General features: G+C 49.0%; 1 protein-coding gene across 1 annotated transcript in view; it reads left to right on the top strand.

Annotated features, from left to right (window-relative positions):
• Positions 1-18954, top strand: part of MARCHF4 (membrane associated ring-CH-type finger 4) — a 107635-nt gene that overhangs the window by 70701 nt on the left and 17980 nt on the right. Inside the window, exons 2-3 of the mRNA XM_064453302.1 lie at positions 4885-5040; positions 14092-14284. Of these exons, the coding sequence (XP_064309372.1) occupies positions 4885-5040; positions 14092-14284 (349 nt within the window). The remainder of the gene's footprint in view (positions 1-4884; positions 5041-14091; positions 14285-18954) is intronic.

Raw genomic sequence — 18954 nt, 5'->3', positions numbered from 1 at the left:
TTCGTGCAATATACATATATATATATTCATAGATACTAATTTCATGTCCCTTGTTGTCTGTTGCTGTCTGGCACGGCACTTGCACATGGGAGGGTACTCACAGGAAGCATTTGAGATGCTGGTAGTAATGTATGTGTTTAGGTTCAAAAGCATGGAGGGTAGTGCCTGTAAGTGTGTGTGAATACAGAGTGATCGTTAGTACCTGTTTATTGAAGTTTACCAGCTCTGTAACAATGGGTTTCTCTTTGCCATCAGATTTAACTCCTCTGTAATTATGTTCCTAATATGGAAATCATTTGGCATTTATTTGCCATAATAAAACTTCCCATTGCATTTAAATTCAATGTGAAGATTTAAGTGTATTTAGGAGACTCAGTTGAAGACCTGAAATTAAATATTCCTAGTTTCCTTCTCCAAACAAGACAAACTCAGATAAATACTAGCAGTCAGATCTCTGCATGCAGCTACTCCTGTGAGCAGTGGCAGCTGCATGCGCATACCCAAAGAGAGATGGTAGCCCTTGTGATGTGGACAACTCTTTCAGCTTCTCACTGTCCAGCACTGGCCTGGGGCACTGGTCCTGCAGGCGATGCTAATGACTGATGCTACTTTGTACACCTGAGCAGGGAAAACACACAGTTGCAGAATAACTGCAGGTGTTAAGATCACTACCAGCCATCCTGGTTTGCTGTACAGCTTCCACTGGTTTTCAAAATGTTTGCTGTAATAGCTGTGGTAGCAGGATGTTGCTAACATGGCTCTTTCCAGCTGAGCTGGTGCTCAGGAGCAGCCCAGGCAGCAGATGTAGGTCAGCACAGCTGGAGCTGGGAGAGCTCAGAATGACACCATTGTCCCCAGCCCTGCCACGTTCAAAGGAGACCAGGTGGGCAAATTTGCTATACTTAATTTATAGTTAAAAGAACAGGCCTGGGAAACAGATCCCATGACCACCTGCTGGTGGGTGAGCAGCTGCAGCTTTAGTAGCAATGTGTGGACGGGCTCCCAGTGCTGATAAATGACAGATAAAATGGCCAGGTGAAACACTGACACCAGCATGCAACAGGGTTGACGCTGCTCCTGACGTTGTTATTTTCTCCGTAAATATACTGAGCACCAGAAGCATGTGCTGGCGATAATTTTTTGTCCATTCTTTCTTAGAACTCCTTCCAATAGGCTTAAAATAGCAGGGCCCAGATAATCATTAACCACTTTGACGTATTGCAGCGGATACAGATTGGCAATTCATAAGGACAGGACAGAGATGGAACAGACCCACACTCCCTCCAGCAGTAACGTCCTCCTCGGGGTAAAGCCAGTTCAGCTTGGCCTTGCCACTGCTGCTCCTAGAGACAAGCTCCCATCACAGCCAGAAATAGGGAAGAATATAATATATAAGTGCTTACTATATCACTCTTCCCAGAAGTAGGGAAGAGTAGTAATATATAGGGAAGAGCATTTCATCCATATGTTGAGAGGGTTAGGGCTGAAGCTAGAGCCACCCTTCCCTTTTTGTAAAGTCTGGTTTTCCACCTTTGTCATGAACCCTAATTTAGACTTGGATAGCAACAACAACAACCAAAAAAAGGTAGGTGCCCTGAGGCCCTGAGTCCTAAGCCCACTTGGTTGCTTCAGGGAGCAAAATGGTACTGAGCAAGCTGAGGCTGAAGCTTGCAGCCAGGAAGCATTTCTTCACTAGTTGCTGATAAAGCAGAAATGCTGCTGAGGCTGATCTGAGTGACAGGTTGTAACTCTACAGAGGAAAATTGCAAAAATAAATGTTGGGAAGTAGACCCGTCAAAGGGTCTTTGGAGAGCAGTCCCCAAAGGGAATTGGTGGAATGCTGTAGTCTGAAGCACTGGAGAATACGTTGTGCAGAGCTGACTTCTACAAACCTACAGGAATGGGCATGGGGATTTAATTTCCATCTCTAATTGCTGTGATCTGCACCTCATTTTGGGCTTGCTTTTGCATGTGTGTAGCTTTTAGGAGAGGTGCCTGTGGAGCAAATCCTTCATGTGTATCACAGCTGATGGACTGCTCCTGAGCTTGCTGTACAGCCAGTGATGAGACTCCTTCTCCTTGTGCTGTACAAAGGATTTATTCCTTTAATATGCCTGATGTTTATTTTTCTGCTGGTACAGGAGTGCATGTGCGTGCGTGAGCATGTGGCAGTGTTTTACAAACGCCTGCTGTGGACAGAATTGGGCTTCACAGTATGCAAAAATAGCTGTGCACCACACGCAAGGATATAATATTTCACATGGCTGGAGAAAATGTGATAAATCAGGTTTTTGCTAGATTTGCAAAAAAACGAGAAACTGGGGGATTCATCTCCACAGTTGAGTCCTGAGCCCTTGCAGGAGCCAGCAGGACTGTCTGGGTTGGAGCATCCCAATTAGTGAAGGGGAACTAGGTCCCCACAGCAGTGTAGAATGTTTATGGACATCTCTTGGCTCTGAAGAGACAAGCTCAGATTTTTTAGACTCATTTATTACAGGGCTCAAGAAGCCAACAGGAACCCAGGCTGCAGCTACAGCTTTTCTCCTCTGCCTTTGCCTGGAGGTTGTTGCTCTTAGTCCCTGTTCTGTCCTGCCCCGTTCCTGATCCCTCATCACCAGTGCCTCCAGCAGCTCATTAGTCAAAACCCAGGTCCTCACTCACCCTTTTGAGCCTTGCAGGAGACCCCGGTGTGTAGCAAGGTGGAAAGGCAGGGATGCTGTAGAGCTGGGAGGATTCTGCATTACCTGCTTGGTGCTGGGACTACACTTGTGCACTGAGGGGTGAAGAAGCTGTTGAGAAAATAAAGCACCAGGGACTGAGATGAGGAGAGCAGGCCAGAGGCATGGAGCAGCAGTCCTTGTACCAGGCTAGCTCTTGGTGTGGAATAGGACTGGTGAGCAGGGGAGTAGAGGAGCTGTGCTAAGCCCTGATCTCTCCCCTTTTGCATCCTGGCTGGCAGTACATGCTCATGCGGGTTCCTTATCACACTTGTGCTTTCCCACCCCAGTCCCAGCAAGGGGCACACACATGCACAGCCTACCTGAGCCCCTCAAACTGCACCTCACATGGGAGTTTGAACACCAAATATCAGTTCTCCTCCCCATATGCGCCTTCCTCCCATCTAATCTTTCCCTGCTTCCCTTCTCCTGGCTTGTCCAGTCACACCTTTCCAGGTGAAAAAGGTTCATGGGTCCTACAATCCTCCTTGCTGCCCTTCTCCCTTTGTCCCTTCCTGTGTGTAATGAAAACCAGTGACAGGTAGAGCTGAGCCTGGTTTTGTAATGTAAACAGTTATTTACATTTTTGCTAGAATTTCATGGAAGGTGACATTTTTAGGTCACCTAGCTGAAGCAAATGAAATTATTAACATGTTTGCATTAGGTTTCATTTTAAAAAGTATCACTCCTGCTCAGCATAGGGCTCAGTTCCTCAGGTCTTGAGACCTGACATGGTACCCTGAAAGCTAAGGCAACTTCTCACCAGGATTAGTAAGAGCAGGATCTGGTTTCCTAACCCAAGGCAGCTGGGATGAATGTATTTTACTCTGTCCAGCAGCCTCATATGCCGGGGTTTGTTATCCCTGTGCTACATTGGTGGTAATGATGGGGCTGATGGTGCCAGCCTTCTCCACCCCATAGATATTCTGCCTTTAAAAGCTTTTAAATCTTGGAGCGCAGCTACATACAAAATTGGGATCTATACTGTGGCTTTTAAATACTAAAAGGTGGGAGTAAAATGTAATTGCGCTTTTCTTCCCTAAACAAGCCATGTCAAATGACTGTAAAAAGAACTCCTGAGCTTGCGTGTGCAGAGGTCAGTTTAGTCCCGTGGTGAACAGCAAAATAGCAGCTGGATCAGAATAATATTGAGGTTTCCTGGATACCCCTGTTTAAAGCTACACCAGAAACAAGGGAGCAAGCCAGGAGGATGAGTGTTTCAGCCACCTCTCATAAATGTCTGTGTGTCATAGGCCAGGACACAATTTGTTCCTCATCTTGCTTGCTTCTAGAGTGGAAATGCCAGCCCTACGGGCTAGCCATCAGTATGACTCACTTTTGACACAGACTGTCTGGGGAAGTGGAGAGGGGAGTGGGGGATGGGGGGTTGAAATTTGAAGACCTTTTCCCTGCCGGGCTACGGGTACACTAAGCACACCCTACTACCCATGGTCAGGTTCATCCCTCCCACTCCAGGAGCACTGGGAAGGAGAGACCTGTGTCTAGCACTGCAAATGCCCACTGCCTGGCAAGTCCCCATGGCGCTGGGCTCAGTCCAGCTCCCGGAGGCACGCAGCACCTCCACGGCTGGTATGAGCCATCCTGCGCAGAACGTCCAAGGGCCACTGCTCTGTGGTCCCCCTCCTGCCTGGCTGGGCTCAAGAAAGCCGCCTTGGGCTGAGTGGTACACCAGCCTCCAGCAGAGGCTGTCTCACAGCTATCCCCACCACCAACCTCACTCTCTAAAATAGGAGGTAGAGGTACAGAAATGTGAGCAGTGAAACAGTGGCATCTGGTTGCCACCAGAGCTGTCCCTACTCGTTGTGGTCTAGTGTGGGTGCTCTGGTGTCTAGTAAGAGCTGTATTCATCTAGCTTTTCCTTCACAATTATATTAGGCATCTTTCATCTACCCAGCTGTCTCTTTCCACACAAAATTGTAGGACCCAAGTATCTGAGACTGTTACCACCCTGTCAAACTCTGTTAACATCAGCCAAGAGCTATTAGAGGAAAAACGGAGGAGGGTAGCACGTTTACCTGAGCCAAATCAGGTAAAAAGGAACAAAGAGCAAATGGGTGGATGATAGAACTTCTGCAGTGCCATGCTGTGCCATGCTTGGGCCCTGTGGGAAAAGGGGAGCCTCGCTGATGGTGTCTCTCTCTTTCAGGGGGAGTTGCTGAGCCCGTGTCGATGTGACGGATCGGTGAAGTGCACGCACCAGCCATGTCTGATCAAATGGATTAGCGAGAGAGGCTGCTGGAGCTGTGAGCTGTGTTACTACAAGTATCACGTCATTGCCATAAGCACAAAGAACCCTCTGCAGGTAAAGGTACTAGAGACATTTCAAAGTCTATTTATTATTGTTTCTATTTTTGTTTCTGGGAGCAAGTGGATTTTACCTGCGTGGGTTTTCCTTCCCTGAGCGCAGTGATCTGTATGTCTGAGACACTTAGAAAGGTTTGTCAGGAGCTGGTTGAAAGAGGCCCCATGTTCTGCTCCGTGGTACAGGGGGCATCCCTCGGATGTCTGCTCTTTCTGTATTTGACAATTTCCACGTTCGTTTTCCTCCTGTTGAAAATACCAGTGTGACCACGATAGTGCTGTAACACCTCACAGCCCTTCAAATGTGTTAATACACTGGGGACTGCAGGTATGCCACTGTCCCCAGAGGCAGTTGGGAATGAAGGGAGTTACAAGATTTGCTACAACAGGGTACACAGTCTGTAGCAGAGCAGTATCTTGAGACCCCGTGTGTCTAGAGTTGTGCCATTAACTCCAGTCTCCTGCTGGGCCTCCTCTGTGTTGGCATGAGGGTTAGAGGAGGTAGATGGAGGGCTCTTACAGCTCTCCTCTCTGATCCTGCCACCCTTTTCACTTTACTGCTCCCTCATGATCAAATATGTGCTTGCATGGCACAAAGGGTGTTGGTTCTGATGCTCTGGTTTCTCCAGTCCTGATTCTCGGTGGATGTTTTCAGATGTGCGCACAACAGGTAAAGCACATCTTGATGTAAGTGGCTGTGAAAGGCATCAGAGGACCCTCCTTCTTTCTCTTCCAAGTTCAAAAGCACTGTGGTTTAATAAGTCCCACTGCAGGCTGGTAACTGAAATCAAGATTCAGAATGGGGAAAACTGTGACTGTTAAAAAATTGGTTAAATTATCCTTAATAGCTATTAACTTATTGCGTGGGGTGGGGGGTGGGGGGGAACACCTGAAGATGGTCTAATTGCTGTTTGCCTTTGCTGAGCACCATTAGTGCCTCGGGCATAAGCACATTGTATCCAGGCACTACTGCTTAATTATCATCATCTGGACTGGAGAGACATTGCAGCAGCATGCTGTGGTTTAGAGACCGGGAAAATGTCTGTAAGTATGTTGGTCTGTCCAGGACCCGGCTTTGGCTCTCTGCTGGTCACACTGCTCTCTAACAGGAGGCAAAGACTTTGCCAGTGATGGTGCCCAGTTTTATGGGGGCAGCAGGAATGCAAACTCCTGCTCTTTACTCTGAACTGCAGTCTCTGTGTGTCTTTTTCCAGGCCTGATGTCACTAACTACAGTGATGAAAGAGGGACACCCCTTTAGGATTCCAGACTTAGTGGGGCATCCTGGGGAAGTTTTTCTGGGGGGAAGGAAAGAGTCTGCCTGCTCTCTGCAGGTCCCTACAGCTTCTGATTCAGTTTTCCATGTGCCACAGGCTGGAGAGATCAGTAGTTTCATCCCAAGCCCCAGACCCAGGGTGTTTTAATTTCTTGACTCTAGTAACTCAGAGCAGACTGAAACACAGGAGGGGAAATGTGGACAAAGCAGCGGGTTTTTTTATTTTTGGGAAGCTGGTCCATGAGTGTCCTAATGTTTCTTGTGTCTCAGATCAGGGGTACGATGCTGAGCAGCACTGAAGGTTTGCGGGTGCAGATTTGCAAGCGTGTGTGTAGCCAGCGCTGCCTTCAGTGAATGATTTCCAAATGCTCTACACCTTCAGGTGGTTCAGGGCAACAGGTCACTGACTTTCCTCCTGATCCTCACTTGACTAAAATTTGTTAGAGCTATTCACAGACAAGCTCCCCTCCCCCACACACATTTCAAAAACACTGTGCAAAGCATTGCTCTTTCTGGGATCCCCTGTTAGAAAGTGGCCTGATCTGCTGGCCTTTGCCACGAGAACAAAAACTGAGTGGCAGGAGCAACTGAGTTAGAGAGCTCAATTCAAGGACTGAGGGTCCCAGAGGACCGTGCAGACCCTGGGCTCGGAGGCTTCATGTTGCTGTCCTAGACTTCACAGCACTTCTTGCAGAAGCACTGGGACATTTGGAAGGCGGGAAGAAGCAACTGAAGTGAAAAGCCACTTGGTCTGGAATGAGCGTGGTGTGTGTGTGGAGTTACAGCTGCGTGCCTAGGCACCCTGTCTGGTGCCAGCACAAAGGCACTTCTGGGAAGCAGATGCTACACTAGCACTAGTATGTGAAATCCCATGGGAAGCAGCTGATGTACCAGGCCTGAACTTCCCATGAGGACTAAGGGCTCGGGCCCCACATAAGCCATCATCACACATGCCATCAGGATTTCCCTCATTCCTCAGTGGCTCTCACCATCTTCTGATGCTAGGAAAGGGAGGCAGAGAGGATCCAGGGGTTGTGATGCCCTGACACTATGTGCCATAACAATGTGTCACAGCATGTGCAGGTGGGAAGAGCATCCTTTCTGCTTGGACTTCACCCCACACATGGATAACAGGGGCCACCTGGACATACAAGCATGTCTCTAAGTAAAGCAATAGTCCCTGGCCTTTCCTCTCAGGGTCTGCTGGAACTTCTGCCCAGCTTTATTTTTAGTAGAAAGTTCTGAATTTCTCAAGCACAGGTTTTGGAGTGCAAATGCAGTAGGAAGTCACGGTCATCTGTTTATTCCAGACCAACCATAATACAGGCAAGGACCACACAAACCTCACCTCCTTGTCAAATGAAACCTGTTTGGGTGATGTGCTGAGCTGGGCTAGATTCTAACCAGCAACGTGGCCTACCTGTCCCCTGCAACTATCCCCGTGTCCTCTCATGTGACAGACCACTGGAAAGCCAAACCCAGGCAGCCGTCAAGCCCATGGCTCCCTGAAGCATGTCCAATTGGTCTGAGCAGAGCAGCACACCCGGCACCCACATGTTCCCCAGGAACTGCATGTTTCTCTGCCCATTTTGATATCTGCTGCACATTTTCTGGAGTGCTTAGGAGCACGGCATGGGCCAGGTGAGAGAGGCCTTTAGTCTGGTATTTTGGCAGAATGAATCTCTATGAATTAGCCCACCCACCCCCATCGCTGGATTGCAGGCATTTACAAGCAAAGGTCTTAAAGCAGCAACACTGTAAACCCACTGAGACTGGGGGATTAAAGTTGTTGGACAACATGGCAGGTGTCCTGCCCAGAAGCAGTCAGGCAGCAGATGATCAAAAATATCCCACCAGCTGTGAGCAACCAGAAGATCCAGAGCTTTTGTCCATCCATCCATCCATCCATCCATCCATCCATCCATCCATCCATCCATCCATCCATCCATCCATCCATCCATCCTCCTGCTCTCCAGTCTGCCAGTTACTGTGACAGGAGTCATGGGCATGGAGGTTTTAAATGCTCCTCTCCATTGCAATATTTGTGCAAAGCATATGATTTAAAAAAGGCCCTAAAGACACAGGGTTTTAGAAGCATGTGATAGTACTGTAGGCACCCTGGTGCCAATACATAGTGAGTAGGTATCTGCCATGATTGGACTCTGCAGTGGATTTCATCTATAAAGCTCCTTTGTAGCCACTCCTGAGCCACATCCACTCTGATGCTCTGATTTTAGCACAAACAAAAAATCTGTTTGAACCAACCTACCCAGACCTACAACTGCCTGCAGTCTTGGGGAGTTCAACTCTGCTTTATAGTTGTTATCTCTGACTCCTCCTGTATTGTGGGTTGTTTCAGCTCCAAAGATCCTCAGTGATCCAGTGCTGGGGTTGGGATCTGGTCCCAGTTCTCCTCTCGTTCTATTTTGACTGTGGTGATGCTCTGTTAAGCGCTGATGAGTGTTTGTTTATATGGTCTGTTCATCAGGACACCCACATCTGCAAGAAAAGTGGCTGAGGTCCCAGGGTGTTTGAACTTGCCTTGAGGCAAGTTCACTGGTGTCTCCTGGTTGTCCCAGGAAACTTGCTGAATCACTTGTGTTGAGTATGAGCTTTGGTCGGACCCTGCTGAACTCCAGCTGCAGCCTACAACCTGCAAGCAATGGGCGCAGTCACAGCAAGAGAAACTTTGTGGCCGATGCCAGGGGCTTTCTAGGATACCTAGAAACTCAGGCTATACTTTAGTGTGAGTTTTGCCAGATGCTCTGGCACATGGAGGAGAGGGGGTTTCGTCACTGTGTGTTTCCATTACACAGCCCTAGTGGATGCTCCTTCCTCCCTGCTGCCTTTCCAGTATCTGAATAAGCCACAGAATATGTAAATGTATGGCAGGGAAGGTATCACAGCGGTGGCATAACTTTGCTTGGTGAATTTATACAAAGAAAAGCCATGCTCCAAAAGATAATTGAGGAGGATGGCCAGGGCCTCAGGACAGCAGTGAGGGGAGAGCCAGACCTAGGCAGTGCTGGGAACGGTCGACTCCAACCTTCTAGGAAAAAACTCTGCTTGCTTGTGATCCTGGGTCTGAAACTTAAATTGCTGACTAGCACAGCTCAGGATGTTAATGATACGTACTAAGGGGACGTGTCAGATACAGCAATAAAAATAAACTGAACTGCCTGAGGCAGGCATGGGGGAGCTCTCAGAGGAGTGTAGGAAGGCTTTTCCAGCAAGCAGGTCTTCTTTGCAAGCTACTGCAGTAAGACATAGATATCTTCTGCAGGCAAATATCTGCCTTGGATCTGCTAGTGCTTGGGAACCTTTGGAGGCTGCTGGTGCCAAAGAAAGGGAGATACAGATCAGGCCTTAAATACTACAGTAATGACGTTATTAATCTGCATTACATTAGCAGCAGGAGTTTTCACTCAGAAGCCTCTGAGCAGAAGCACTGAAGCAAACAGGGAAACAAGTTTGTCCCAAGTACAATGTGTAGGTTATGAAACAGTGCAAGAGAACAAGAGTGACATGACTGGCCTGCACCAGTCCCGGCTTGGCCCCGGCTAAGGTCACTGTGAATTTCAGACCTGGGCTCCTAACTCCTAAGAAACCTATTCTGAGGCACCTGGGTCACAGAGCTTTGCAGTTTGAGGACAATGGGGAAGCTTGGGGAAAATCGGTTCAAGAGAGTGTGGTGCTCTGTACAAGCACATCTGCGTGGTGTGCCAAAGCACTCAGGCAAGGGGAATGGTAGCAGAGGACAGACAGATAGCTCCGGAGTGAATGAGGACATTTTTTTAGAATTATCTGGAGGGATGGAGCCCTTTTTCCAGTGTGGGTAGCAAGCATCGCAGAGAGCTGTTTGGGCATGCTCTGAAGCCATTGTAAGCCCAGAGGTCACAAAGCTGCTCCTGTTATCCTGCAGGAGCCTTTAAAGCTTTCTGGTGCCACCAAGTCCTTAGTTCTGCCTTGTTCAATGCTGGCAGAGCATCAGTAGAGCTTTCTAACTGCCTAAAGGTCACATTCCTGATTGACAACCTGGGTGAGCTGCCAGTTGTTAAAGGTGCACTTCAGAACAGCTCAGCGGCTACTTGGGACTCAACAGTCATTATCAGCTGCGGAAAGAAGGGCTTGGTTTTAGGTCTCTCCCCACAAGGTGGGATTGCTTGACACTGTGACCTTGCTAGAGCTTGAACGTTGGAGCTGGAGATTTGGAGAGAGGTGGCTGTGTCTGCAGCCAGGCATTCAAAGAGCTTTGGGGGTTTCAGATGTGCCGGTAAAGGGACTGTGCAACATTACTGAGACCTTTTTTTGCAGCTCTAGCAGTGAACCGAGGACAACAGGCTCACCCATCAAATCCCTGGTCTGCTGGCCGTAATGATGGTGGAGAGGGGTTAGGAGAACACGTGATTTTCTAAGGGCTGTTATGAAATCTGAAAGGCACAGTGCTGTGATTGAGGTGGGCTGTCAAGGCCTCCAGTGCAGGGATGCATCAGGCCCAGTTCCTGCAGCTGAAATTTATCAGCATGTTCCACCTCCAAACAGGTCTTGGACCCTTCTGTCTGTGCTCTTACTGGGTAGCATGCTTTATCCTCTGTCTCACCCCTTTTCTTCTCTCTGTGCAAACCTCATACCCTAAGATGTGTAGCAAGATGGAATTAAAAGATGAAAAATAATGACTCCGGTTATTGGTGGCTCGGGCTAGATGTGTGATGGTAAATTGCAGTTCTCAGGGCTGCTAGAGAGGAAATACCACATTTATTACTTACTTTTTTTTTTCTTGGAAAATATTAAATTCTTCTGCAAGTGGTTATTTTCCCCAGTGTTCAGCTCTGACCCATTTACTTCCTTGCCAGAGGGTAATCACACCTCAGTGCCACCTCCTGAATAGTCAGGACTGCTGCTGCGTGTGTCACTGTCACTTACTGCCAGATGCCGGGGGAGAGTCTCCTACCCCCTGGCACGGCTGACAGACTCCAGCCTCTTCATTACTGCCACAGCGAACTTCCTGGCAGCTGCTGCCAGCTAAGCAGCGTCAGGCGGTGGCCCTCCCTGTGTTCCAGCCGCCCTATTTCCAACCGGTGGGGTTTGAAGTTTGCACTCAGGTGTAACTTCTCTGTGCCCTGAGCCACATTCCTTTTCACAGTGTATTTAGTACTACACCTAAGGCTCCCTGTGTCTGCAAAGCAGTGGTGCTAGTCGTACATGGCTGCTAGATGTGCAAAACAGCTCCTTCTTCTTTTTCTGTCTTTAATTGCACCTTGGAAGGACCTGTTGCCACCACAGGCCTTGTAGTGTGCCAGACAGATGGTGAGGAGCCAGTCCATTACCTCCTCGAGAGAGAGAAATGATGCAGAATGATTAGGCTGGCACAGGCGCACACGGGTCAGCATGAGGGACCTGCAATAAAACCTTCACATGCATCACCAGCCTGTGCACCAGGCTCCCTGCACTCCCGTCCTCTCAGCATTTGCCAGAGTTACTGGAAGAGGAGATGAGGTCTGGGGAAAGCTGCAGGCGTGAAAGTGCAACCCCGCACACTTACCCAACTTCTCCCCCCAACCCCACCCGCCATGTGCCTCTGGTCCTGGAGCTCTGAGCTGATGGCACTGGTTGCAGATTTGTCCTGCATCTGCTTATGGTACTGTTGAGGATGAAGCTGAAGAGCTGATGGGAAGGCAGCATAGCCACTGATCCCACCCTCAGAACCCAAATTTGGGGGTGGTGGGTGCTGGGATGTCTGCCACCCCCTCTGAGCTCTGAGGTGGCCTTTGCTCACTCTCATGAGGGGAGAGGAGTGGCCCAGCTGTGCATCTCCTGTGGACTCCAGTTCCCATTGTCACTGGTACCACCAAGCTCCCAGCCTTCAGAGGAAGGCATTTCGCTACCTCAACTTCTTCTTGGCACAAAGGGGCCACTGGTGTAGATGGATTTGGTGGAGGTGTGGAGCAGGCTGGACTATGGCAGAGTGGGAACAGGCTGTTTAAGAGACCACTGAGTGTCCCCAGTGCTTTGTGTTTGCCCTTGGCTGGGCCAGCTGCTGGAGCAGATGGCAGGAAGAGGATTGGGGTTAGATGACCATAGTCCTGCCTCAGTGGGGAACAGGTTCTTCTCTGTTCAGCAGCTTTATGGCCATCTACTCTGTCGCCAACTACAAAATAAGCTGGTACCACCCACCTCACTGATGCTGCACATCCCTGACATACAATTTGAGGGCTGTCTACCCTTGCAGGACATAAGCCAAGCAGCAAGGCTGGCAGAGGCAGACACTTCAGCTCACCCCTGAATCAAGCCAGGCAATCTCCTTCCAGTGGCAACCTGCAGACCTCAGCCTCAGGCTAAAGCTCTTGTCTGTTCCTCTCCAAAGGCAGCCCTTTGCAGGGGAGGGCATTTGGTTCAGGGATTTGATCACTGGGCTGGTAGCAATGCCGTGCATGCTTGTACCAGCACAAGTTACCTGTTGTCCTTCTTGCCCTTCAGTCAGGGTTCAAAGTCCTCCCTACCTCCCAAGGAACACTGGTACCTCCTGGCTGGCCTGAACATTAAAGAGGGACCCAGCAAATGAACTCCCTTCTTGCCCTGCAAAAGGATGAGACAAGGCTTGATGGGTGATCATGCTGTTCCAAGATATGTTTGACAAACAGGCAGGGTGCTGAGGGCTCCCCAGAGGTGCCACCTCACAGGGACACTGAATTTGGGCTAAACATTTTCAATTCCTCTGAACCCTCTATACCTGCCGGAGGTTGAAGACTGCCTTTATTTATCCTTCTGCCAATCCACTGAGAATTCAAGGGCATGTGTCTCACAGCTAAAGGTTGCCTATATACTTCGATGCAAGGAGAGACTGTCTCTTCCCAGCCTGTTTATGTGTTTGATTTTTGATTTGCAGGAGGGGCTACAGACTATGTCCCCAGGTCTTGTTAAAGAAAGTAATTTCTGCTCTTGGTTTTTACAGGGCGGTTCTCTCAGCAGTGTAAATCTGAGTGGGGAGGTTTTATGCTGGATGATAGAGAGGAATCTGGGCTTGGGATATTTATACCGTAGCTTATACAGAGCTATTTGACATAGTGAACCGATTTGGGGGAGTTATTTCTATTTTTTTCTTCTTCTGAGGAAGAAGCATTGGCGTTTACCTTGGAACACAGCCTGAACATGTCATCACCTAAAGGCTGAGTGTCCTGACCACAGCAACTTGTGTTGTTTGTAACAAGTTCTGTGGGATGTGCGTTGCCGCTGTGAGATCCTACCTAATGCTGTGATCCTCTCAGATCTCACAAAGTGGGACAGAGCCAGCTCATGGGAGGCCTCCCAAGGAAAGCTTGGCTCTCTGAGACACTTCTAATGGCAATAGGATGCCCTGGCTGAGGATGCTGCCTGGCTTTTATTTGAGGTAGCAGCTGAATGTCCTGGTTTGTGGTGGACACCACAGACCTGCTGTCACGGGAATATTACTTTTGGTGTCTTTCCCCAAGTCCACCCTGCCTCCCTCGGGTCTCTGTGCTTTCCTGGTAAGATGAAGGATTCCTCCCTATTTCCCCTTCAGTAATGGTAACAGGAAACATGGGGCCATGCACCTTTCAACTGCCATGCTCCACCCCAGATATGGACCAGACAAAAGCACCTATTCATAGGGTGTACATATAAGTCATAGATGCTCTTTGGGACCTCCAAAACCACCACAATGTAAAACAGCAATGTTCCCAATGTAACTAATCTCTTCTATTTTTCCTTCCTCCCTCCCCTTTGTCCCCTTTCCTCTCCCTGTTGCCCCCCCTTGCAGTGGCAGGCCATCTCTCTGACAGTCATTGAGAAGGTTCAGATAGCAGCGGCCATCCTGGGTTCCCTCTTCCTCATCGCCAGTATCTCGTGGCTCATCTGGTCGACCTTCAGTCCTTCAGCCAAATGGCAGCGCCAGGACCTGCTCTTCCAGATCTGCTATGGAATGTATGGCTTCATGGACATTGTCTGTATAGGTGGGTGATTGCATCTCACGGCACGGCCGAGGTCGCCCACCTGCTCACTTGCGGAGAGGCACAGGAGATTGCATAGAAAGCCAGCGCGTACAGCTTGGCTCAGATTGAGCCTCCCCGGCTTTTCTTCTTTTTTGCTTTTTCAACACCTATTTTAAAGTCCTCTCTGCTCATCTGCACAGCCCTAGGGTATCTCCTTGGCTGGGCTGGCAGAGGGGCCTGCAACAATCCCAGAGAGAAATAAATCTCTCTTCAGAGCAAGAAGAGGGTAGGAAGGTCTGGAGGAGGCTGGAGAGTGTAAGGCTTTGAGAAACTCCTTCCTCTCTGGAACAGCTATTTAGGGACTGTCCAATGGTTAGCTATTGCAGGCTGTCTCCATGTGCAACTCCTTGGCTCTCCAGCCCAGTCTCTATGCCAGGCAGGGGTAATTGCCCCTTCTTTGGCCCACCTTGGGGCTGCAAGTTCCAACCACCCCAGGTCATGGCCCAGCCTGGGGTCCTTGTCAGGTCACTGGTACAGAGTAGCTCTGAAGATGAAGCTGTCCCACACTGAGAAAGCCCAGACAGCAAAGCAGATGCTGGCAACCTGGACCCAGAAGGTCTCCCTGAGAGCAAGAGCTGTAGCCCCAGTGCAGGCCTGTGGGATGGGGGAATGTAGCTGATGATACCTACGGGCACTCACCAGTCAGGCTGTTGAAAGAGGGGTGGTTACTGAGACAGTTCAGTGAACACCAGCCACCTCCAAATGTGCTCCTGAGCAGTGTCCGCTCAAGCACAGGCCAAAAGATAACATCAGTTCAAGTGATCCTGCCAGGAAGCAAAGAGGGTCCCAGAGAGCTCCTCATGTCTGGGTCCTTCCATCACTGGTATAATGGGAGAAGGAGCCTCTCAGAAACTTGGTGGGACAAGGCAGTCCTTTTGACTTGGTGGATATATGTTTGTGTGGGTAGGGCCAATCCAGATAAAGGAGTACAGCTCCCACTTCAGCCCTCAGGAGGAGCAGGACAGACATTATCACAGAGCAGCAGTGCGGGAGTAAAACAAATCCAATGGCAGGGCAGAAGTTGGACAGCATACCCTGGTATCCAGGTTCAAACGGCTTTTGGCTTCAGCGTCCTTCTAGCGCAGGAGTTGGGCCTGCCAAAACCCAGACCAATTCTTCCCACTGTTGCCACCACTGTGCTCACAAGGAGATGTGAGCTTGGCCTGTAGACATCATCCTGCTCCTCCATGAGATGCTGGTGGAGCTACCACATATCTCCAGGAATGAAGGGTGGCAAAGCAGGGTGAAAGAGAGATGGGCAGCACCCACATGTTGGCACAATAGCCACTGGGGACATCCTCTTGCTGGTGTGATTGGGAGTGGGAAAAAATGATCCCTCTGTGCGTGTGGTATGCGTGTGTGTTGCCTTGTTGGCAGAGGACAGAAGTTGAGAGGCCTGGCCTGGGCTGACATCAGTAACATTATTAACTGGCTTTGATAAAGCTTCAAGAGCTGAGGGGAACGGATTAGCTCATCTGTCAATGGGAGCTAAATCCTCCCACATGGTAGTGAGCAAACTGCACCAGCCATGAACTGAAGGGGAAGTGGACAGACAGATTCAGATTTGAGATTTTCCATTTCTTTCTTATAAATTTTTTTAAGGTCTGTCCTGTATTTCTCTTCTCCACATTCCCTAAAGGGAAAAAAAGGCCCCTTTTCTATCTCCGCTGATGTCACTATCAAACTTAATGCCCTAAACTGGGAGCTTTGATTTTTTTCCAGCCAAAGAGCAAGCAGCCATCCTGTTCCCAGGAACATTTCAGAATCGTGGCTTGGGGCAGCCCCTTGTCTCATGCTTCTCCCTGTGCAGCTGGCCATCTTGGTGGGCCGGGCATGCTGGCTTTCCCACAAACTCAAAAGCAGCTGTGAAGCATTACAGGTGCAGTGAGTTAACATGCCTCTATGTGGCTTCTCTTGCCCAGCACCTCAGAGCAGAGTCCACCCAGATGTGGCTCCACTTGTGTGCAGCATGTCCGCCTCTGCTGCCAGGCAGCCCACCCATGCTTGACCAGGAGAGATAATGTTCTGGACCATGTGCGCCTTTCATACATTTCAAACATTTCCCTAGAAAAGCTTATATGTGCATGCAGCCAGACCTCTGCCCCTGCTGTGCTCCAGTGTAAAATTTGCTTGTATTGTGCATCAATACCCTTTGTAATCCCGGGTGCTGCTGCTCCTGGGTCTGCAGTGGAGGGGAAGGGCAGCTCTGAGCAGTGCTAGTTGAGATCTGGAGGTCACTCTCCTCTCTGCTGCCTCCTCCTCCTCTTCTTTCTCTGCCCAGATTGAACCAAGTGACAAATGAGGTCTTCACAGGTAGCTGTGGCTCTCTGGCTGTTGATGTGGTCACATCTCTCCCCTAAGTGACTTCTCTCCAGCCCTTCTGATTTCAGGGGGCTGCACTAGTGCTAGCCAAAAGGCTGGTCTGTCCGATGGAGAGGCCAGGCTAGGTCACGTCAGCAGAAGGGGCTGATCAAAGGGAAGTCTGTAGCTGGGTTTAATTCCTCATTTGTTCTAGCTTTTCTCAGCTGTGATGGATGCAGCAATGCCAGCTCCCTAGAAGGCTCACAGTGAGTTCCTCACTGTAGAACAGCTATTCTCCCTCTCTTTATCCTTCTCCCAAACCTTGCAGCATTGTGCAGGGTCTTTGTCACAGCCAGGTGAAGCAGGTTCTATAGATTCAGAGTTCTGCTCCTGACTGCCAGCATGGCCCAAAGCCTCTTGTTACGTCTCCCTAGGCTTTAGTTCCACTTCTTCAAGGTCAGGATAAAACCTCTCATGGATAATTGCAGTGGCAACAGTTCTCGAAATACCAGGGTGCTGTCTGTGCATTTTGGTGTCTCCTCCTCTGCAGTCCAGCCCTTTTCCCCTTTTGCTTTCCAGCCTGTGGGTGAGTAAGAAAGATTTAGGAACTAAGAAATGCTCAGTGATGGGGAGAGAGCAGGACGTTAATTGCGGTCAGTTCCACCACTCTTGGTTTTTTCAGCTATTGCTGAAAAACACACACATTGCCTGTGCATTTTTTGGTAACAGGCTGGGCAGCCTTAGCTAGCAGAATGCTATACTGTAGGTCCTACACTAATTGTATGAATTCCGATTGTTCCTGCCCCCAGTTTCACCCTCAGTTTTGCTTCCACTGGCAGAGGAGCAGAGGTTTGAAAGACAAGGTATTCACTAAAGAGCAGATGTGCTGAAGCAGAGCTCCTCTGCAGTCCCCACTTTGGTTGTCCTTAGATGTCTCATGCCCATTGAGTAGCCAGTGACATTTTTCCAGGAGGCCAGTTTACACACCCTGTCACTGGAGTTGCTTAGCAGAACATTTCCTCTGGCACTGTAGAGCCTCACAGCTGGAGAAGACACCAAATCCGCAGAGATCCTGACTATTGTCAGACAGGCAATACACATCCAGTCAGCAACTGCCCAGCTGTTTTGTGTGATCTCCTCCCCACCAAGTCATTAAGGGATTTAGGTAACAATTTGCCAAGACAGAGATATCTGTGGCAATTTGCATAGGCAATCCCATGGCAACACTGGTCATTCCAATGTGGAGTCAAGGGTGAAGGCACGAGTGCTCACTTGTACATGTAGCTCCCTAAGTACAAGTAATTTTGTTGTTGTAATCTTCGCTTGAGCTGTACTTGATCTGAAATAGCCAGATCATCTCCAAGCTGAGCTCTCAAAATACGGCTGTTAACTCAGAGACTATGCTAACTCAGACTCCATGCATCAAAATCCAGGGATCTTGGGTTTGACCCTCAGCCACTCACATTCAATAATACGCTAATTTTCTTTGGACTTTGCTAGATCCTAGCACTCTCCACAAAAACAATTTTAAGGAACAGACACCATTTGCTACCCCTTCATCCACCATGGAAACAAAACCACAACCAAAGTAAAATGAAGCCGTTGCTGACAACCAGCAGGACAGATGGTATGGCCCCAAGTACCAGAAGCTACGTCCATCTGGGCAAGACATGAAATATAGATTTTCAACATTGTTCTCCCCCTTGCTCTCAGACATCTAACAGGAGGGCAGGAAGCACTGGAAAGGATTGCTCGGGATTCGTGGGAGTCTCTAGTACTGGATTTTTTTTAAGAACGTGTTAGAAAAATCTATGTCAAGAACAGGTTGAGGAGAGATGATCCCAGTTTGTGAAGGAGGAACAGACTAAATGCTTCTTCATATCCAGCCAACCCCAGCGTCTTTGATTCTGATCTCTCTCTTTCATCTGTGCTCTCTCTGGTCATGTCTGTAAAACAGATACAAGAGTTGGATTAAACTAGAAACTGGTAATGGTGCCAGCATAGGTATTGCTCTGCTATGGAGCTGTCTACAGTACACACATTTGAGATCAGCAACCGGGAAGTGAATGAAAAGTGAGACAGGGACTGTTCATTTGATTAACTGTTCTCTCCATGGGTCCATGAGAGGTAAATCCAGAAAGCTGGCATAGAGAGGGATTAGCAGAGATGTGGTTATCAAAATGCAGAGATAAATGGAGTGAGCCTTCACAGGCCTGAGTTACTGAGTAGGGAGAGTAGAAGCTTAGAGCTGGGCTGTAAATCCTGAGAGATACCTGCCTGTTAATTAAATGACAGCCCTTGGAGGGGGAGGGAGGGGTTTGCCTCTCTCT

The sequence above is a fragment of the Phalacrocorax carbo genome, chromosome 5 (assembly GCF_963921805.1).
Source record: "Phalacrocorax carbo chromosome 5, bPhaCar2.1, whole genome shotgun sequence".
Lineage (NCBI taxonomy): Eukaryota > Metazoa > Chordata > Aves > Suliformes > Phalacrocoracidae > Phalacrocorax > Phalacrocorax carbo.
Note: the sequence above shows the minus strand (reverse complement) of the source record. Positions and strands in the feature narration are given on the sequence as shown.